This window comes from Liolophura sinensis, chromosome 3 (assembly GCF_032854445.1).
Source record: "Liolophura sinensis isolate JHLJ2023 chromosome 3, CUHK_Ljap_v2, whole genome shotgun sequence".
Lineage (NCBI taxonomy): Eukaryota > Metazoa > Mollusca > Polyplacophora > Chitonida > Chitonidae > Liolophura > Liolophura sinensis.
This window is the reverse complement of record NC_088297.1, coordinates 13604426-13626449: the sequence shown is the minus strand read 5'-3', so window position 1 is coordinate 13626449 and position 22024 is coordinate 13604426. Positions and strand designations below refer to the sequence as shown.

Here is a 22024-nt window from a genome sequence, read left to right as displayed (position 1 = left end):
AAAACCTTCCCACGTACGGTTCGAGAGGAAGCCAGCATGAGCTTGACTTGAACTCACAGCGACCGCATTAGTGAGAGACTCCTGGGTCATAACGCTGCACTAGCGCGCTAACCAACTGAGCACCGAAGGCCCCTGCTTTTATTGACAGTACGCTAATCACAACTGAAACATATCCTGTATGTGAAATGTTGAAATCGATCGATGTTTGATAGGCTGACTGATAGACATAAAATCCAGTCTGCGTTGAAGATCGATTAATTGATTAATACATTAGACTCACGTGACCTTGCTTTCGTGTGTCCAAGGTTATGGCATGGATGAGCTATACACACGAACTGGTTTCTGAAGATTGTACGTTATTGGTACTGTGTCTTATCTGGTGTCATGTCTGGTGTCATTTCCTGTGTCCTCCACGCATTGCTTAGTTGAGGCATCTCTATGAAGAAGGCGGCACACTGGTCGAGCGAAAAACGTAGTGATGGAAATCAAAATCATATATTGATATTGTTTGGGTTTAGATTGGTCTAAGTGCCGCACAACTGCAAACTGTAACCAGAACACTGGGTTATGTGGCGATAAATCAGACATCCTAGGCACTGGAATGTGTGTAAACAATTATACTGGTCCCAGACTAATCCTGACATACTGTAGTGGCCGAAAAGTAAAACGCTTCCGCCTCGTACAGGTTCGAGCGAGAGTATTTCATGAGGTTTTAATTCGGCATGCTTCGCACTGTCCTAGCTTGACCCTCAGCCTAGGTTAAAAGGACAAGCTCTGATTAGTGAATTGTCAGTATGCCATTGCTTTGCCGGGTTTTAGGTTTTGTGTTTTCCACATTTTGTTCCAGTAAAATAAGCATGTCCAGCAAGGTCCATTTCTACTTTACTGTATTTTTTGTAAATTTCTTTATTTAGTTGTTTATAATCGTTTATATAAGCTGTGTTGAAGAATTGTTGAGTTACACGACGACGGTTTATATGGGTGAGGCAACCGGAGTGCCCGGAGTAAATCTATCAATCTGGACAACCTCCGCTGTGATGTTAGGCTGAAAATTAGTCTGTAAGTAGATCAACTATACTGCTCTTCATTTTTTGACCGTATAGCGACCAGTGATAGTTTTATCATAAAAATGCGTTTTAAACCTTGTCACATGCAGAGTTACATGAGTTTTACCAGTAACAAATCCAGCTAGCTGACTTCTTCCTACGTAAGGAGAGCACTGGGCTATTAACCATTATGAAACTCATGTGCTTTTATACAGCGATATGGTGACGTCATTAGCTGACAATATGATCACATCTGGGAGGGCATGTGTTTGGCATGTGTGTGTGTGTGTTTTTGTTGGTTTTTTGGGGTTTTTTTGTAATATCCATCAATGCCAGGCGGTGACCTTGTATCAAGCTCAAAACGTGTCCAGGTTTTCATGAAATCAATTACGATTGATCCTGTTGTACTTGAACCGAACACCTGGTCGGCCAGTATCACCTGTTTCTACTTTAAACGCAATTTGTAAGGCATTTTGTCACGAAATCGACAGTTTCTGGCAGACAGTTACATAAAGTCTTGTCACTCCTTGTGAAATCGACACTCGTGTGGTGGTCGCCGCTTGGAAACACGAACTAGTCAAGAAGAACCGGTGGACACAGCAGAATGTATTCTACGTCCACTGCACTTGTTTTGCTGTGCTGTAAGTTTTCTTGTCTATTGACATCGTAGATTTTTATGTCTTCACTTGTTTTGCTGTGCTGTAAGTTTTCTTTTCTATTGACATCGTAGATTTTTACTTCTTCACTTGTTTTGTTGTGCTGTAAGTTTTCTTGTCTATTGGCATCGTAGATTTTTATGTCAGCACTTGTTTTGCTGTGCTGTAAGTTTTCTTGTCTATTGGCATCGTAGATTTTTATGTCTGCACTTGTTTTGCTGTGCTGTAAGTTTTCTTTTCTATTGGCATCGTAGATTTTTATGTCTTCACTTGTTTTGCTGTGCTGTAAGTTTTTTTCTATTGGCATCGTAGATTTTTATGTCTTCACTTGTTTTGCTGTGCTGTAAGTTTTCTTTTCTATTGGCATCGTAGATTTTTATGTCTTCTAGCAATACAAAACCGATTTTGCGTAATGCCATATTTATAAACTCCCAGATGTTCATGTAGTTGGGTTTTTAGGGTCAACGGCAGTTATGGCGTCAATTAACCTTTTTTTTTTTCGCAGTCGATTCTCGTCTATCGTCTTGTGTTCAGGAAATTATAGGCATCAGATACATAACAACAGTTTGCCAAACAGTGTTGAGATAACACACGAGAAAAGAACGTGCATTCAGAAGTCGGCGAACATTTCGTATTTCCATGAATTAAAGTCAGGCATGGGAATTTTCCTCCAGTTGGTTGATTTCAGACATTTTTGTTTAAAATGTAAAAAAAGCAACAAACTTCATCACACCTGTTAATTGTTATGGTAATTTGGAGGTAAGGTGAGGCATCATTGAAAACTGATGACCGCTTCTCTCTTGTGTGTTACTGGCTTTATTTCCTATTTGTATAATTTCTTACATACCTTTGTCTTTGGGAGCTAGTGTTAAACGTTGTTTTTGGAAAGGGATCTTGCGATTATCGACCTGGAACGCCTTTTACGGACTACGAATAGTATATGAATGTCGGACATGACGCTTATATTTTCAGACTATCTTGAGGCACTGCAGACTTATTTTTGACAATGAATTCCCATTCCTGTAAACAGCATAAATACAACACTGCGTAATATTATGTCAGGATGTAGGCCAATCAGAACCACTGAACTATTTATAGAATATACATTCTTTGCCTAATACAACAATTTTGTATAACGGAATTGCTCCCTTCGAAAAGATTAGTGCGCTCTACGTGAATCGCTGACATTACATGACGAGCAAAACTCGGGTTTTGCAGCGTTCTTCAGCGTAGGTAGCAACGAAGATCGCACATTCGTCTATATGCAATTCAAACTAAATAATTTACAACAGGGTCCTATACCGCCTTGCATACACGAAAACTACCTTCGATCACTCCATCCACGATTTACTGTGATAAAGCGAGATTTTTCGCTAGCAAGATGTTTAACAAGTAGTCGTAAGTGGTAGGTGTGGCAGGAGTGTAAGAATTTAATAACATGAATAGCTACCATAAAATCGTAATAATTTAGATCGAGGTAAATTGACGAGAGGCCGTATTTCACGTACAGGTTAAGACCCATTCACACTTAGACGAATATTTTGCCGAGCCGTTACGAATTGACGTCGAACGGTACCGGTAATGTAATCTGCTTGCATTCGTGGTGTTCCCTATTGATTCGTGAGCGTTCCTAATGCATTCGTGTTCTATTTTCATGTCGGCTGCAATTTCAAAGAGTTCATAAATTTCGTAACTACAGAAATGTTCGTAATGATTCGTAAAAGTTTCACAGATCTTCGCGAACCTCTCGGTTGCAATCCGCAAGGTGACGTAATCATTCCGCACGCATCATCATGTCGTAAAGGTTCTCAAATCAGCCGATTACTTGCGCTGGGGACTGTCATGGGTTTCTCCCGGGCTCTGCCCGGTTTACTCCCACCATAATGCTGGCCGCCATCGTATAAGTGAAATAATGATGACTACGACGTAAAGCACAAATCAAATAAATAAATAAGTTAATAAATACTTGCGAGTGAAAACTAATTTACTATAGATAGTGTCGTAAGCTCATTCTCAGTTGTTCGTAAGGTTGTCATAAAAGGACTGCATATATCGTTATCATTCTTTTGATGTTCTTCGAAAATTCAAAGAATGTCCTCAACGGTTTCGTAACGGATTAGCAACTTGTTCGTGACATCTTGCGACACGATGTAATACGAATCTTATGCCGTTACGTTTCGGCACAACACTCTTCTAAGTATGAATGGGGCTTTACGTGTAACCATTTAACGACTATCACACTATCGTCGCTGCTCTAGTTTTACTTTCTGTTTTGTATATTGAGCTTTTATTCTTAGTAATACGTTACACACTAACCAAATAGATAAGCCTAAATAAATATATATATCGGTAGCAAATGTTTAAAGTATCCTGTACAACTGTATATACATGTATGTACCGCTTTAGACCTACGTGTAGTCGTGTGTGGATTCAGTAATAATTACGAAGAAGTAAATGCATCCCCACACAACTGTAACTGTTTACACTACAGCTGTCGATCCTTACATCCGGAAGTTTATCACATGATAAAAGAGGATTGTAAAATGGTGTTAACAGCGCATGCGCCGCTTACTACGTTCGTTTTACATCACTGCCAACACTAACAAACTTTGTTCAGAAATGCTCTGTCTCAACCTTTGTTTCTATGAATTATTGATACACGTGCATTCTCTTTATTTAACGTAGGCACAACACGATTCTAACCAAAAGGTGAAACAGTTTTATTCATGAATCGATAGCTGCGTAAATAGTACCGCGCGAGAACACCGGTGGTGAGACTAATCCTAAAGAAGCCGAAATGCCAATCTTGTCTAGTGGTGGCAGGGATGTGAAGTAAGCGTAGAGAGTGGCGTATGCGCTGTAAGGAGTATATTCCGCTCGGCCTTCTTTGTTTTTCTTATGATTTCACTATTGTCAGAATGCTTTGTTTGTTTCTTTCATGTCTGTTTTTCTTTTTTGTAAACAGTATTGCAGTGAACATAATTTGCAAAATCCTTTGTGTTTTAGTGACGATCGTCAGCCCCATTCAAGCGTCTATTTTGGACAAAGTGGGTAAGATATCATCTGCGTATTTCTAACGAAATCTAACTTCTACTCTTTCTTCTACATACTAGTTGTTCGAGATTACGAACCTATCTACGAGATTTGACGGGATCGAGGCTAGACTTGAAAAAGTCACGAGCCATATGCACAGTTGCACATGTATACTTTTACAGAACTTTCTTACACCACATACACTGGCCTAATGGTTAGGACGTCCGCCTCGAAGTCGGGAACTGCAACAAGGAGGCACATAACATGCACTCTAAGGATTCCTTCGTCGTCATATGACTGAAAAATTGTTAAGTACGACGTTAAACCCAAAGCACTCACTCACTCGAAGTCGGGAGAGCGGTAGATCCAGGTTCAATCCTGGGTCGAGTCACACCTAAGACCTTAAAAGAGGCAGTTGTGACTAACTTGCTTGGCGTTCAGCATGAAGGGGATGGTACAACAACTGGTTGACCTGCATCAGTATAATGGCTCTGGCAGAGCAGCTTACTGGCATTCGGTAAGGCGTCCCAGTGAAGCAGCACTAGATAAAAGAGCGTTGGAAATCCGTCCTGCAACAAGGAGGCACATTACCTGCACTCTAAGGTTTCCTTCGTCGTTTGTTGGTTTATTTGGTTTACATACAGAGTAACAGAAGCGTATAATACACATATGTAGAGCTAGGTAAATATACAATAAAATTTTTGTACAAAGATAGTGTAAACACAGGTAAAGATATGACGTAATTCTTCATACAGAAATGTTTAAAGCCTGTTTGTAAACATAGGTGAATATATAAAACTATTCTTGTTGAAATTTCATAAAAAGTAAGAATTGTAAACCATTATAATCAAACGTTAAGGAGATGAAATATGTTAATCACAGAAAAACCGCTAAAAAAGAATCAAGTGAACTGACCTTCTAAAGGATTGTTGTGAAGGAAAAATTTCTATGGAATGATTAGAACTCAGGTCATTATAGAAATTCATGGCTCAATGGAAGGAAGAATGTTTTTGAGCGTCAATTCTAGTTGATGCAGGCCGGAAAGTTGCCGTTTGTCGTAAGGCCCGGGCTGGAAAATTAAAGTTGACCTGCTCTTCTAAGCAAGGCAAGTCAACGATAGAGTGAACACATTTGATGTATGAACTTTAAATCGGCAGCTCCGTGGTGATCAGATAGTGTTGGCAGCTGAAAATGTTTACACATGGCACTGTATTTTTCAGAGGAATAAGCGCCATTAGTTTTAAAACAAAGACATTTGATGAACTTTTTTTGAACTTGCTCTAATTTGTCTGAGAGATATTTTTGGGTGGGGTGGGGGGGGGGGGGGCATATCATTGACCCATACTCCAAGCTGGACCGAACTAAAGATCTGTACAGAGATATGAGCGACTTGGTTTTTGTAAAAGAAATGCACGATCACTTGAGAAAACTAAGCATTTTTATAACCTTTTCTAAAGGTATTGGCGACATGTACTCTAAAACTGGTTAATGTTATCCCAAGATCTTTCACAGTCTCAGCTCTTTCAAGTGCCTGTCCGTCTATGCTATAATTGGATATAATTTTGTCGATCTTATTCGTGAATGATATGACACAACACTTGTCCACGTTTAAATTTAAACTGCCAAACTGAATACCAGTTTGTTACACGTGCAAGGTCTTCCTGTAATAGCTCATATTCTTGCGCGAAACGCACAGCTTTGTAAAGTTTACTGTCATCTGCATACAATTTAGAGTGCCGAACACAAGAAGACATGTCGTTTATATATAAAATAAACAGTAGCGGACCAATCAACGACCTTTGCGGTACACCGGATAATACCGGCTTCCAAGAAGATTCTGCGCCCGGTAGGACAACTCGTTGCGAACGGCCTTCGAGATAAAAGTACAGCCATTTGAGCAGTGGGCCTTGGAAGCCATAATGCTTCAGTTTATGTATCAGCATAGCATGAGAGAAGCTGTCGAAGGCTTTACATAGGTCTAGGTACACAGCATCGGTCTACAGTTTTGCGTCAAAAGCCTTAGTGATACCATCAACATAACAGGCTAGGTTGGTAACTGTGTCATGGTTACGAAAAAATCCATGTTGATTTAAGGCTAATTTGTTTCGAACATGTTGAAACAGTGTTTCATATACAGCCTTTTCAAAAATTTTACTGAAGAGTGGTAACAAAGATATAGGGCGGTAATTAGTAACGTCAGTCGATCGCTTTTTTTGAAAATTGGAATCACGTTAGCTCTCTTATAATCTGTTGGGAAGCACCCATTTTAAAGAGATGCATTGAAAGCTTAGGGGCACGGCCAGTTCCTCTTTCAAAAGTAGATCTGAAATATTGTCATATCCACAGATCTTGTGGATTTTTACAGAATTCAGTAAACAAGATATATCATGGGCATTAAATATAGCATTGCTCATTATGTCATCACACGGAACAGAGAGTGGAGGCATTTCCTTTTTTGGGGGTCTGATAAAAACAGTATAGAAAATATCGTTAAATAACTCTTTGACTGAATTAACATCATTAGCCTCAATATTTTCATACTTTACAGACCCCGGAATTGAGCCTTTTGATTGCTTGCCTTTTACGATCCCCAGAATCGCTTCGGGTTGTTTTCCGTTTCTGACTCAACATTTGAAATAAATTCCGTATATTTTTCCCGTTTAAAATTTTTGAATGTTTTTCGCAGAACACCGAAATTATAATAATGAATGTCACTTTTAGCTTTTTTGTAGATGTTATAAGACTGTTCCTTATCTTTAAGCAAGGCTAGTAGGTCTTGATCAAACCAAGGTGGAAACTTGCGCCCACGAATTAGAACACTTGGAACAGAGTTAGAGATTGACGCATACAGAATGTCATAAAAATTTGACACACTTCCATTAACGTCTGTGTTGTTATGAGAGAGTTCCAGTACACTGATGAAAGAAGCTGTTTTGGATGAGAAAAGTCAGCCTTTCGAAAATTTTACACGCGCCTGTTGGGGTAGGTTAATTTAGTCACACTTTGGAGATGTACTTCACAGTGAAGCGCTTGGTGTCTTGAACTCACAATATTCTCTGCTAGTGAAACGTCACATTTCGTACCCCGAGCACACACATTATCTAACACCTTGCCATTGCATGTCGCGTTGTTATTGAACTGAGTTAAAGCGTATTCAGCTAAAATATCCGTGCACTTGTAAGACTGGCCCATGGTCCAACCGTAACGCTTCAACCCATTGTTTGTTGACCGCCATTGGATATCTGCACGATTAAAGTCACCCGTCAGAATCACAACAGACTGGCTCGATCTGAGCCAATGGCATTATATAATCGCAAAAGTGACAAATCTAGTTCAGACCACGTTTCTGATGTAGACCATGGCGGAATATACACGGATTCCAGGAAACATTCAGTTTTTGGAAATAAATTTGTGTCCAGGCCAACTCAATATCTGTTTCTAAATCCTGTCTTTGCCGAGCGCTGAGGCAATTCCGCACGGCAATCAGAACACCTCCCCCTTTCTGCTTACGACTAGTAGCAGTAAGACAGGTCTGACGGTCTTTTCTGAATATGTTGTAGCTCCCATTTAAGATTTCGGAGTCGGATTTCTGAGCATGCAGCCAGGATTCGGTGATAGATATAAAATCGTATTCATTGTCGCTGAGATTCACATTGAACTGTCTGCACCCGATATGCTCTCTGTTTTTGGCAATAAAGCTTATAGGTGGGTCATGGGCACATTTCAATGTCGCCGCTGATCATAAGGGTAAGCAGCATCACGTACCGGTTGGGACTCTTACTGCTTGTTCCCCCTTGGTGTGCGCCGCCTCTGATCAGGGGCTTGTCCGCCATCGCACATGGACGGTTTGGTAGGTTTGGTCGTCATATACAAATTGCTATGTACGACGTTAAACCCCAAGCACTCACTCGCACTCACTCGAAGTCCGGAGATCGGGATCAACCCGAGCAATATCAAAGGATTTTAAAATGACACTTGGCGCTCATCACTGATATAGAGCAAGGAAAGAGGCTGAGCCGGGTGTCAGTACAATGTGACTGGTGTCTTCGGCATGACACTTCAGTGGCGGCAGCTGTTTAGTGGCATGCATTCGCCCTGCTGTAAATGTTCTAAATCAGGATGTGATGTATGTCTAATACATTTATTTGAATATAAATTTGTTCTTTATATACAATTACATGCATTTAATCTGCATTATGATCATATATATATATATATATATATATATATATATATATATATATATATATATATATATATATATATATATATATATATATATATATATATATATATATATATATATATATGAATATATTGAAAATGTAAATGTGATCAAATTCCATGATGAACACATTTATTTGTTTCAGAAACTAAATTATGTGTTACATCCACATTTACAACATCATTACGCTTATACAATGTATACCAAGAGGTGATCCCAAATACACCATTGTACAAAAAGTATTTTCAATCGTCTTTTTCTCTTCAAAGAAAAATCCCAAAAAATATTGAAGACCACATAAACAACTAACTTATCGAACTCTTTCATCTAAACTTGTAATTTTATGTTTTCTCCATCTTTCAAGGAATTTATTTGTAGCTCTACCAAACGATTCGTCAACAAACTAACTTTGATTCCCGTTAATCTTTAGAATGCAGGCCTCTGTTTCGGGTAAATAGTGACTTTGACTTTCATTTTATTTTATTTTCCCGTCTTTGTTTAGAATGGAAGTCAGTGTTTAGGGTAAACAATGGCCTTATCTTTGACTTTTGTTTATTTCCCCCTCTATCTTTAGAATGGAAGCCAGTGTTTCGGGTAAACAGTGGCTCGGGTCATAATGTCTACGACCTGTGGTCAGGGGACGCAACCGTGAACGTCACCGGCGCATACAAGGCGTCGCTGGCCAACACGTGGCAGGGAGTCAAGAAGGTACGTCTGCATACGTGTAGATTTATACGTTCGTCTGTTTGCCTGATTCTTTAACGTTAAGGAATGAAAACTTTATTTACCAAGTAGTAAGAGTAGTAGCATACAATGAGCCCACCTATAGCTTCTACAAACCACTGCTGATTCCAGGTTTAATTCCTAATGTTTATTTATTTATTTATTTATTTGATTGGCGTTTCACGCCGTACTCAAGAATATTTCACCTATTCGCTGACGGCCAGTATTATGGCACCAAGAAGCCTGGCAGAAACCCAAGACAACCCGGAAGTTGTTGGCAGACCTTCCCACGCACGACCGGAGCGGAAGCCAGCATGAGCTGGACTTGAACTCAGAATGATAATTGGTGAGAAAGTCCTGAGTCATTATTCTTTGGCTACCACGCTTAACATTCAGCTACTTCCCGATGTCTGTGGGCTATTATCTTACCATTGTTTCATCATAGTATCGTCCGTCACCAATGCGGTCGCTGTGAGTTCAATTCCAGCTCATGCTGGCTTTCTCTCTGTCCTTTCGTGGGAAGGTCCGTCAGCAACCTGCGGATGGTCGTGGGTTACCCCCCCCCCCCGGGCTCTGCCCGGTTTCCACCCACCATAATGCTGACCGCCGTCGTATAAGTGAGATATTCTTGAGTACGGCGTAAAACAAATAAATAAATAATAAATAACATAGTATCGTCCGACAATGCCTCAAAGCGACGACAGCGATGGTACGATGAGACGAAGCGATGGCACGATGTTATGTGATCGCTTCGTGCTATCGTCCGTGATACTTCGATGGAATGATGACAAGATGATGGCCTTGTCCGAATGCTTATGTTTGATCAAATCGTCAATCTGCTCAAGCATTATTCCTCTGAATGCCGATTGATACTTGACCAGTGGGGTCTCGCGTTCAAACCCAACTCTCTCTGCTTCAAGAGTGGTGTCATATGCCCGGCGAAGGATGGTGAATCCATAAATACGGTTGCCATCGAAGTAATGAAAAGTTTTGAGTACGGCGTTAAACCTTATAATTAAATGTCCACTCCCGTGGCCTAATGATTAGAGCGTCTTCATCGAAGTCGGAAAATCAATACAATTAAACCTGGTCATACCAAAGATGTTATTTGTTGCAGCCTTGCTTGTCGTTTATTTCTGATAGGTTAGAGGAAGGAAACAGTATTGGCCTAGTGTCATTAAGGACGGTGGGGTGTCTTCGGCATGATACTTCAGTGGCAGTAGTGGTGACATGGACGTGCCCTGCCACAATTTTATAGATGACACACTATATGTATATACACCTAATGGCTCCTCTTCGTCATATGACTGAAAATTTTTTTAAAAACTGCGTAAAAACCCCAAAATATTTTACACACATACATATCTAATTAAATAGATAAGAATGAAGTTTTTTGACCACAGGTCAAGCTCGCCATGGTGTCACATGGCGAGGAGATGATGAGCCTTGTCTTCGACGGTCGACAAACGGACCGGATGTCCTGGTTCGTCCCCGGAAGACTTATCTCCTCTTCCCCTTATGTCGACATGAAGTGGGAGCACATGGACTACTTTAGCATCAACGGGTATGCCGCCCTTTATGTATAGTTTTAAAAACCTATTACAGAAAGAGAGCTCAAACGTAAGGGGACAGTTGTATGGCACATGATTGAGATTCGTGTCTTTCAATCTCTAAGACAATTTGCTAAACTTCAGTGAAATAAAGAAACACTAGGCCTGGCTTAAGATCTAATCCTAGCCAGTCAGCTGCTCACCTAATCGAAATTTCATTCCGTAGTTTAGGAAATGATATACCACAATATTTTTGAAAAGCTCTTCGCTGTTCATTCAAGGAGGGGTTACGAAACTGTTAGGAAATTATTCTATCAGACAATCAGGTATTCATTTATGTTCTTGCAGAGTCTACGTCCCAGGAGAGACAAACAGACGATTCTACATCAATCGGAACTCGGGCAGTTGCTATGACAACAAAGGCTGGATTGTTGTGATTGACAGCGAGTCATCGCCTGACGTTGGATGTGATTATGAACAGGGTCCCGCCCCAGCCTTTCTGTACAGCCAATGGCAGGGATACGCTCGAGCTCGGCGTAAGTATATATCAATCTATATTCTAATGAGGTTCTAACGCAGAGTTGATTACTAAGACCTTTAAAGAAAACAGACGTTCGAAAAGCAATTTAATGAACAGTCCACGAAACATGCAAGTGGCAGTCGACAAGAAAAAATCCAATCATAGTTCCATACCAGACGTGAAAAATTAAGCAATGCAACTCCCACGAACAGCATAATCTTAAAATACACACTCAGCGATTTAAATAAGGCTTGTGGTAAACGTTTGATATGCGTATGTCTGTGAAAACAGTTAGCGCTTTGCAATTATAGCGCTAATAGCCAAGTACATGTAATTATAGTCAGTTAAATAATTCCACAGAAGCTGATGCAGGGTACAGCTGTTTTCTGGACACTCAAAAATTAATCTGTTCATTTTCACAGAACGTTTGCTGTCAGAGTGATGCTAGAATGTGTATTCTATTATTGTAACATAATTCTGTGTTATATTCATGATAATATTCTGTTAGTTTAAAAGGATCTATATTTAACAGAATAATCTGTTACAATAGCAAAATACATTCTAGCATCACTCAAACAACAGACTTTCTGTTTAAATTAATAGCTTAATTTTTTGAGTGTACTATTGCTTGATATGGTACGACTGACTTATACTTCATTATTCGACATGGTCTGTTTATTTAAACAAATAAAAAACGGTACAATTTTTTCGTATTAAAAATCGTTTAAAGACGTTTTGAATTTATTTCATTGTAGATTTCTCACGTGCTGAAGCCCTTGTAATTTCTGTCGAAGCAGGTAAGGTTTATAGTTGTTTGTTTTGTTGCCAGTAATTAACTTATTTCTAAAAAAAAAAAAATCCCCCTTATCTCTTTAAAGGCCGAGACAGCACCTGGCTAAAAAGCAGGATATTCGAGCTTTTTAAAAAATGTACTTTGTTATTGTAATGATATTTCACCAAATAACATGTAGAACAAAATGACAACACTGCACAAATGACTGGTGTGAACCGAGACAGCCATCCTGAGAATTTTATCCAATCAAACACGATGCTGTCTGATTGCGTGGCCGAGGCTGTGACGTAACCTTTACCCAGTCATTCCATGAAGTAACAAATGATAATATAGAGCTACAGCATAAGACATCATTTTGAGATCGTTTACAACGATTTATTTACGTGTAGCCAATGGGTTATATTTCACACAGTGTTGTGGGACAGGTTTGTATCATTTACAGACTACCACAGACGTAAAATCAGTTGATTGTGTAACAATCAGCCGTCAGTGTAACATTCAAAGACAGTATCATAAATTATGTGAACACAACAGCATACTGTGTCGGCCCAAACCGCATTCATCTCCCAGATAGACTTTAGGCCTACTTAGACACGCTGTTCAAATTATACAAAAACGTTATTTGTCGTTCATGCGTTAGCGTTTAGTCAACCTGTAGTTGCAAAATACAAATATCTGTCGGTGAAAAAATCACTAAGGATGCCGAAGGTTTATGGGAATGAGAAGACGGCATCTCACCGGACAAGGCTTGAAGTTAATTACATCTTATGATATAGTTTTTTTTCTCTGAATTTATTAGAAATGAAGAATTTAAATTTGGCCATTTGTTTTTCTCGCATACAAGTAATTTTTTTTCTCTTACAAAATACAGTAAAATTATTGAAACGCCTTATTTAAGCCGATTTGCTTTCTCTGACGTCCGCGATGACTAGATCAACACTGCTCTCCTCTTAGAATCCACCACTACAAAACTGAAGCATAACATCCAGCAACAGTCGAATCCCTAGATCAGCCTCAGTGGTGCTTAGATTTATTTTCATTTGTGTCAGAATTGAGCATCCTATTGCAATTTTGTAAATATTTAATAGTGATAAGAATTATTGGTATCAGAACAACCAAGTAGGCTACAACCTGAACCGGGAATACCCCAGCCGTACCGTATATATATATATATATATATATATATATAGAAATCCACACACTAACGGGATAGATAGACAAGGGGTCTTCAACGAACGCTAGAATACACAGACGGCCACAGGAACATGATGGACAGCTTTTTGTCACTGACCCCATGAATAGTGAGAGAGGGAATATGGTCGTTTAGATAGTCAGTTGTATAGGTAGAGAAAATAATACAGTAGCCAGTTATCTGTAGGGTGCATGGGATTCGGAGCTTACCGCGTTGAAATTGTGACTTACATTAAGAACTTTGGTTTAAATACTAAGGAAAACAACCCACACCACATAGCAATAATTTAAAATGACAATCTAGTTGAGTTCGCGCTAGCGCAGCACAAATGGCAGAAACATCCCACCAATGCGATACGCTTTGAGTTCAAGTCCAGTTCATGCTGACGTCGCGCTTGCGGCTGTTGTATAAGCCAAATATTCTTGACCACGGCGTAGAAATACCAATCACATCTAACTAATACATATGAAATAAATAAATAAATTCTAAGGTCAGAATAATACCAAAAGATGAAACTTAAAAGATTCGTGATCCTTTCGCCACAGTTATCACAGTGTGACGTGAATACACTAGTCTTGGTATAGACATCCTTCAAAGAGACACCACTGGGATAGGTATTTATTTAAAAAAAAAACTGAAACTGAAAGCAACGTAAAATCACCAAAGAACCAAACTTATGCAATAAATATTCTCACTGACTTAGCCCTGTATGGCCGTTTGTTACATATTACTGGCTAAGAACATGGTCTTTCGATCGATAGGCGTGAGCACCAACATCTTATATCTATAGACGTTTAATAAAACTCGAAACGTTGATGGTGTTGACATGGAGTTACGCAGCACATCCGGCTATTTTCCCTGTCTGTGTCCTGTACCGTTTGTTATGTCTTACAGACGACCCTTCTTCCTGGGACATGATCTTTCGATCGACGCCTGGCGTGGACGCTAACATCTTTCATCTGTGGACGTCTAATGAAACAAAAAACGTTGATGACGTTGAGTTACGTAGCACATCTACGGATGTGGCTGGCATCTTCAAATCCGACAGAGTGAACTCGTGGTCTCAAGTCAGCAAGGTTCGTATTTATATCTATTTATCGATTGATTACTTGCATGATTAGTTCATGGATTGATTGATTTAATTGTTCCTTAACGCCATACTCAATACTTTTTCATATATACCATGGCGATCAGTTTATGGGTTGATGAAACTGGACGGCCGATGAAGAACCATCGACCTGTGGCAAACCACTAACGTGCTTTTTTGGTGGATAACACGTTCTTAAATGAACGTAAGACTGCCTCATGCCAGAGCGCCTGCCACTGTCCATTGTCAGCGAGGCTTTATACTCCTTCCTCAACTCATTTATTTATTTATTTAGTGATTAATGTTTTACGCAGCACTCAAAAACATTTCATTGATAACAATGCGGCCAGCATTATGGAAACCGTGGAAGAGCACGGGAAATCCGCGACCATCCGCAGGATGGCTGCCTCACTAAATCCGTTCAGTAAAATACCCTGTGGAAAGAAACAGGTTAATGAGATAAATAAGCCCTTGCTTACAGCTTGACAGTAGAAAATTTTTACTCTCATTCTTTAAAAATTTTAAATCCCAGGGTCTGGTTGTTTAAAACAGGTTTAACACTTAGTTCCAGATTTAACTTTAAGTCTTAGAGTCGTCAGTTTTGTACTTAACCTTAAAAAATTGTGTTACAGTACATTAAATATGAACTGAGAATGCTGCTGATACATTGGCTTTGGACAACTACTTTGGTTGCTGGGTTTGGCTGAAATTCTAAATATAAAATACAACTTAATTCCCGTTTAACTAAAACACTTTCGAACAACTGGGACCGTATATCAGGGTGTAGGTACAATCCCGCATGGCTTGTGCAAGAGGTTATAGAACGCCCCGTTTTCTTTGATCGTGAGAATTTTGACATTTACTTTATATCACCTGAGAGGAACGTTTCCAGTGTGAAGTATACATTTATGCCTCAGACCACCATTAATTTTCCATAAGCGACAATGCTAATGTTTAGCGCTATAGCTCGGTCCCGAGCATTCCGTAGCCAATAAGCTTTGGTGCATACCTGGCCCAGCCTGTCAGAAAGCAGCCATAAAAATCTTAACAAAGATTAACCGTCAAAATCTGGACTTTTCCATGTCGGCAGCTGGGAGGGGTGCCTATCAGTGCCAATGGGACGTCACTCGCAGCCTCATTACCACCTGTCTCCTTGTGTGTTCTCGCCCAGAATTTCAAACTGTCATCATTAAAACCCATACCTTCCCAAAGCTTAGACAATTTCCATCATTTTGATACCAAGCATGCACTTGTACACCAAAAATGGTACGCTGGCAGTGAAAAAGACTTTAGACCCTAAAATACACAGGATTACATTCGTTCTCTCGAGAAACGGAAGTGCTGATGGGGTCCTGTTTCCATCAAAGCCGAAGTCTACATACCAATATTTCCGTATGTCTTCGGTATTCCTTTGCATTGTTTTCACCTTGTTATATTAAATACGACGACTACACATCATTCTGAGTGTTTCTAGATTAGTGACTTCTAATAAATTGCTGTTAACATCGCTCAGTTTTTTGTTTTACCCAAATCTGCTCAAAACCATGGTGATAGGGTGAGTATAAGTTGCTACGTTCTTTAGTATTTACACGTGCACTAAGAATAAAACCCTAAGTGAGGTAAACTGACAAGAGACGGTGTTTCACCACTCAGGTGTGACCATCTGCCAACTATTACGCTGTCGTCGCTGGTTTGGTTTTTGCTCTCAAATACTCTAATAGCTGTAATTTTTAAAATTCGTCTAGCCAGTCGAAGAAATTCACGGCCCCAAAAAATAAACGCCCGTTATTTTTTGATTTACTTCTCTCACAGGTGAAGATTGCGATGTACCGCGACGGTGTAGAGGAGATGTACATGATATTTGATGCCACGGACTCTGACCGGATGTCATGGTTCTCTCCCGAAAGGCTGACCAGCGCCAGCTACACAGACATCATGGACTACGGCCACAACTACTTCTCTATATCTGGGTAATAGCGATGTCACCGTTGTAAACCGGTCACTAGCACAAAACCTTCGGTCACGTATAGCGTAAAAGATCATAATCAGCCAGAGAACCACCGTCATCGGCATCATCGTCGTCGTAGTTATTGTCGTCGCCATCGTCATCATTGTTGTCATCATCATCACCATCCATGTTATCATCATTGTCTTCATTTTCAAGAACATTATTGTGGTAGATAATCGACTTTCGTCGGTTGCTAAAAATTTTTTCGTTTATTTTTTTTTTCTTCAAATTTTATTGGTGTGTATCACGATTTTTGTACTTATACCAGAGGGCCTGGTTTGTCAATGAAGAAACTGGAATGTCTGGAACAAATGGGCTGACAATCCCAATGACTCCAAGCCGCAATACAGTAGTATTTTGTCTTATTGATCAAGGGTCGACGCTTTCATCGACGGTACCAAAGGAGTTCACATTAAAACTGGACTTCACATTTAAAACGCCTTTGAACATTAGACCTCATCACAGTCTTCATTATCTTTCTTTTCATTACTAATAATGACAAGGGCATAGTGAGCCTTACATCGTAAACTTCGTGACCAGCATGGGCCTTGTTATCGTAAAGGTCATCATCGCTGATGTCATTATCACTAATGTTGCCGTCGTCGCCGTCATTATCAGCATCCAAGTCATCGTCGAAATCATCTAGTTGTGATTTGGTGCTGATCCCGGGTCGCTCACTTGTTTATAAGTTCGGAAGACAACTCATGTCAACTCATTTCTCTGAAATCTAAAGCAACAGACATTTGCGTGTAGAAATGCTTTGAATTATTTATTTCACCTTCGTTTTTATTATTATTTTCTAATGTAGGCTTTTTGTGATTATGTTTTCCAAAGATTTTCCCCAATGTTTGATACACTGAAAAAACATCAACACTTATTCTAATGGCCATAAAATAGATTATTTTACACTCATTAACTATTTTTAAAATATTCACATGACAAACATGGAAAAAGAAAGATATGTGCTTGGCGTTACATCATTTACAGAAAGTCCATCGTATTTTATTCAGTTTTAAATACCTTCTGTGGCGCAGAAAAAAATCGGAAAATGCAATTATAATAGTGTCACAAGGGGCAGTTTTTCCCGGCGCTGTGAATAGTATTTATATGTACTTCCTATATCGTTTATGTTCACTATAAAAACATAACTCGTTTTGAATTTTAGTCCTTAGTAGGCGTTTTAGTCGTAGCATAAATCAAACAGACATACTGCAAACCATGCAATCCAGAAGCGATTGTAAATTTTTATTTTGATGATATAAAATATGCCTGAAATTTTTTTCTAATTTGTTTGGTATATCTTTTACTTTCCTTCCTCATTAAAACTATACTCTTTGCTTCATAATGCCATTTTATGTACCCTCTAAGCCATCATATTTATCAACAGACACGCTGTGGACCGCGGCATCAAGAGACGTTTCTACGTCATGAAGAACTACGGCTCATTCTGTGTGGACTACGGCTGGATGGTAGTGCTGGATCAAGACTCGGGTAGAGGCTGCGACTGGGATGTTCAGGGTCCTAACCCTGCCTTCCTGTACAGTCCCAGCAGAGCGTTTGGGGTGGGGGCGGGTAAGCTACCCTAAGTTATCAACGGTTGTCTTTTTGTTTCTCTGCAGTAGGGCCTTTGAGTGAATAGAACGATGTATGTATACTCGACAAAAATATACACACACGAAGCAATTTTGTATTGTTTTCTCTCGGTATTAAATAACGTGTTAACTCAACAAACAGAGTAAGCATTTATTATCTATTGTGGCTTCAATTTCCACCAGATTTTCACATATTAGTGCAATAATTCAGTTCACGCTTTTCAAGATGCTAACAGTGGACACACTCGGTACTGAGTACTGTGAACTGTACGTGATTACCGAACACTCTATTTTCACACTGACATAACTCCTGGGTTATTGCCTGAAAATGTGAAAGTCTGGTGAACACTGAAGCCACAGTTGATAATTAATATTTACCCAAACACTTACACGTTATTTAATGCTGAGAGAAAACAATAAAAAACTGCTGTGTATATGTTTGTTGAGTTTGGTTCGACCCTGTTAAAGGTTAGTCTTAAATCCAGTTAGGATAAAACTTTATCTGAGGTAAACTGACAAGAGGCCGTACGTAATTATCACACTGCCATCGCTGCACTGGTTTTACACTCTGTGCTGACTCTATTATATTAACTCGGTCAACCAATGAAATCTCGCCACGCATGTCTTCATTCACATGCAGTTCCCATAGAAATCCATGTAGTTTGATCATGTGACCTCAGCGGTGAACACTTAAGACGGATATTCTGATTAATCACATCAGCTCCTTCGTTCTAGCACTTAAATTTAAGATAAGAGTGACATATATTTGAGCTGCCATAGACAGTCCTTAAGAGGATAAGGAACATGACATCTGGTATACCGAGATGCGATTGGCTCCAGCATCATTGGTGTGTACCACGAGTTCGGTCCAAATACTTGTTTCGACCAATGAAAGGCCACAGCAAGTGACCAATCCCATTGTGACCAATCAGACTGTTCGTCTCACGTGTGCAAGGCAGACGAGGTCACATGGCCACGCAACACAGATTTAAATACGAGAAGAAAGGATTAACCCAGTCAATAATATCTTGTAACTAATTGGGACGATTTGTCTTTAGTCGAAGTCATTTTATAATTTATAAGCGAAGTACTTTGAAATAAACTTCTCGTCCTTAATTTCTCGGCGAAAGAAACAAAACATGCGCAAATTGACAATAGCTGCGATAGCCCGATGCATGGTTTCTCTCGTCATGTAGCACTCAGACCCCTCTTCAAATAAGTTGTCCATGTTAAAAGATAGGATACTAAAGTAATTGGTAGATCGACAAGACAGCCAACCGACCAACAGACAGATACAGCGATTTATAGATTTGCTTCTCGCAGCTAAAACATTTATTTATTTGTTTGATTGGTGTTTTACGCCGTGCTCAAAAATATTTCACTTATACGATAGATTGCAAGAGAACAACGGTCAGTGTAACTTCGGCCCGAGTCGCCATTGCGCGGGAAAATGGTGCTCCACAGATCTGGCAAAGAAATCAGTTTGACTGGACATTAATTATTACTTTGAAGTATAACTAATTGAGGTTCGATTCCCCAATCTTTACGCTTATAGGACACAGAATCATTTTCCCGCTTTTTTGTTACAGACTTTTCTAGAGCCGATGTCTTTGCCATTTATTTCAACAAAGGTAAGCTCCTTGATCTGTTGCCTATTTAACAGTAATTCCCTTTTAGTATGCCGCTTAAAAAAACATAATTTAAATTAGGAACATTTTGCAAGATGTGTCAGTGAAAATTCTGTTACTCTGTGATAAAATATATAAATAATACAACATATATACTGTTCATAATTACACGCTCACTCCGTGGTTAAGCGTTTACCTTATTTCCAGGAAAAAACTCTTCGTATAATTTAAGGTGAAAGGAGTTACCAGTGTAAGAGGGAAGCTAACAGAAATGAGGCAGAACAGATTGTACAATATCGACATGTTAACGAATGTTCAATGGCGACACACTGACGAATATCCTACACAATGCGTGTTCATCTGTATCCGATAGTTGTCCCCCTTGAGTGATAACTAAACATCATATTATAACACACACCTTCTTACAACTTAGGGTGCAGTTTAGGGTGCTAGCCCTTGGTAAGTGACGACAAGAGTTCGAATCCAAGAGGCGTCAGATTTGTTGCAAAATGTTTGACCAGTGACCAGGATCATGTCTCTGAATAAAACAAACGGCTGCCTTTTTGGTGGATAGACTATCTCGCATGGTGCAGCCAAGCAACCGCTTTGTAACAACTTTGTATATTTTGGCGTTTGGAGTATATTGTTTATGCAGAAAACGTAATTTAAATTTATCAAAAGCTGAAACAAAATGAATTTAATTTATTGATCATATTCACTGAACATGGCGCCTGTTTTAATGGATTTAAATGCAACTTTGAGTTCATCTCCTAAAACCGCAGCGAGATTGACTCCGCAAAAAACTACGAGAGAAAAGTAAAGACTATTGTAAGTATCTGTCGAAAAATTTTAAGAATTTCTAAATGATTTAATTATTTCACGTAAGGAAGTAATCAAATGAACAAGGTGTTGCTCAAACAGCAATTGCAGACAGTTTTAATCGCATAAGCGGTGTTAATGAAGTGCAGTTTGTCGAAAGCGACGAGGGGAAATACAATAAAACAACTATTTCACACGATTTGTACCTGATAATTCTACTGACAATCGCTTCTTCTGAATAGGGATTTTATTCACACTTTATCAATAATTATTCCTACAGAGCAGAGGCCATTGGAGGACTTCGTTCCAGCCCTGAACTACTTGGACTTTGAGAGCTTTTGGACGCGTCAGAGAACCGGATGTCAGTGTTACTTTAACCCGGAAAGGTTCGACTGCGCATGCTGCATTGATGGTGGCTGCCAGTGTACGATTGAGCATCAGCATCAGTGTGTGCAGTGTGGTTACAACGAACGCTGTGGACTACGTGAGTGCAAACTTACAACGACAGCAATAAAACTCCTGGGAAGGGGATGGTTGTGTATAAAGGCGATGAACACACTAGCATGAAGTACATGTCAGATGAAAAGCCATTAATTATTGTCCCGGAAAATACTTTGATTTATTTTTTTAAGCATTTCTCGATAATAACATAATAACATAAATAAAAACATATACTTCGAAATTAATTTTATTTAACATTGCTGTGTATTAAGTTACGGAAGGAAGACGCAGATCCTCGATATTCACAGCTATTGCTGTTTTCACAAGGTAAAGGAAAGGTGATTACTGCGGGCTATACGATTGCGTTTGCCGTTGAAACATTTTGCAGAAAAACATTTCCAGCTGTTTTCTTTTCAACATTTAGACCTTTGGTCATTGAGCGTCACGTGATACGTTATTTACCACTACTTTTTCAGCCGAGGCTGTCCCTGGGGCGTGGACCGGAAACATGACTTGTCCTTGCAGAAATCACCCTGGCGACATGACTTGCGCCTGTTGCTATAACGACGGTTGCCAGTGCGCAGATGATGGGCACAACTGCACGCAGTGTGGACGCGAAGACTTATGTTAGTCTAACAAGCAATTTTTCATATTTTTTGTCAAGAAGACTACGTAAAATTAAGCGAATAAAAGAACAGTTGCATCTCAATT

At 39.5% G+C, this 22024-nt stretch overlaps 1 protein-coding gene across 1 annotated transcript; it reads left to right on the top strand.

The window, feature by feature from the left end:
• The first annotated feature begins 1576 nt into the window (after positions 1-1576).
• LOC135464072 (uncharacterized) lies at positions 1577-22022 on the top strand. The gene is made up of 12 exons (XM_064741556.1): positions 1577-1687; positions 4709-4753; positions 9535-9668; positions 11087-11247; positions 11582-11769; positions 12509-12550; positions 14633-14814; positions 16638-16795; positions 18221-18405; positions 20015-20056; positions 21153-21356; positions 21790-22022. Exons 1-12 carry the CDS (start codon positions 1651-1653, stop codon positions 21942-21944), a joined length of 1533 nt encoding a protein of 510 aa, XP_064597626.1. The 5' UTR covers positions 1577-1650; the 3' UTR covers positions 21945-22022.
• The last annotated feature ends 2 nt before the right edge of the window (positions 22023-22024 follow it).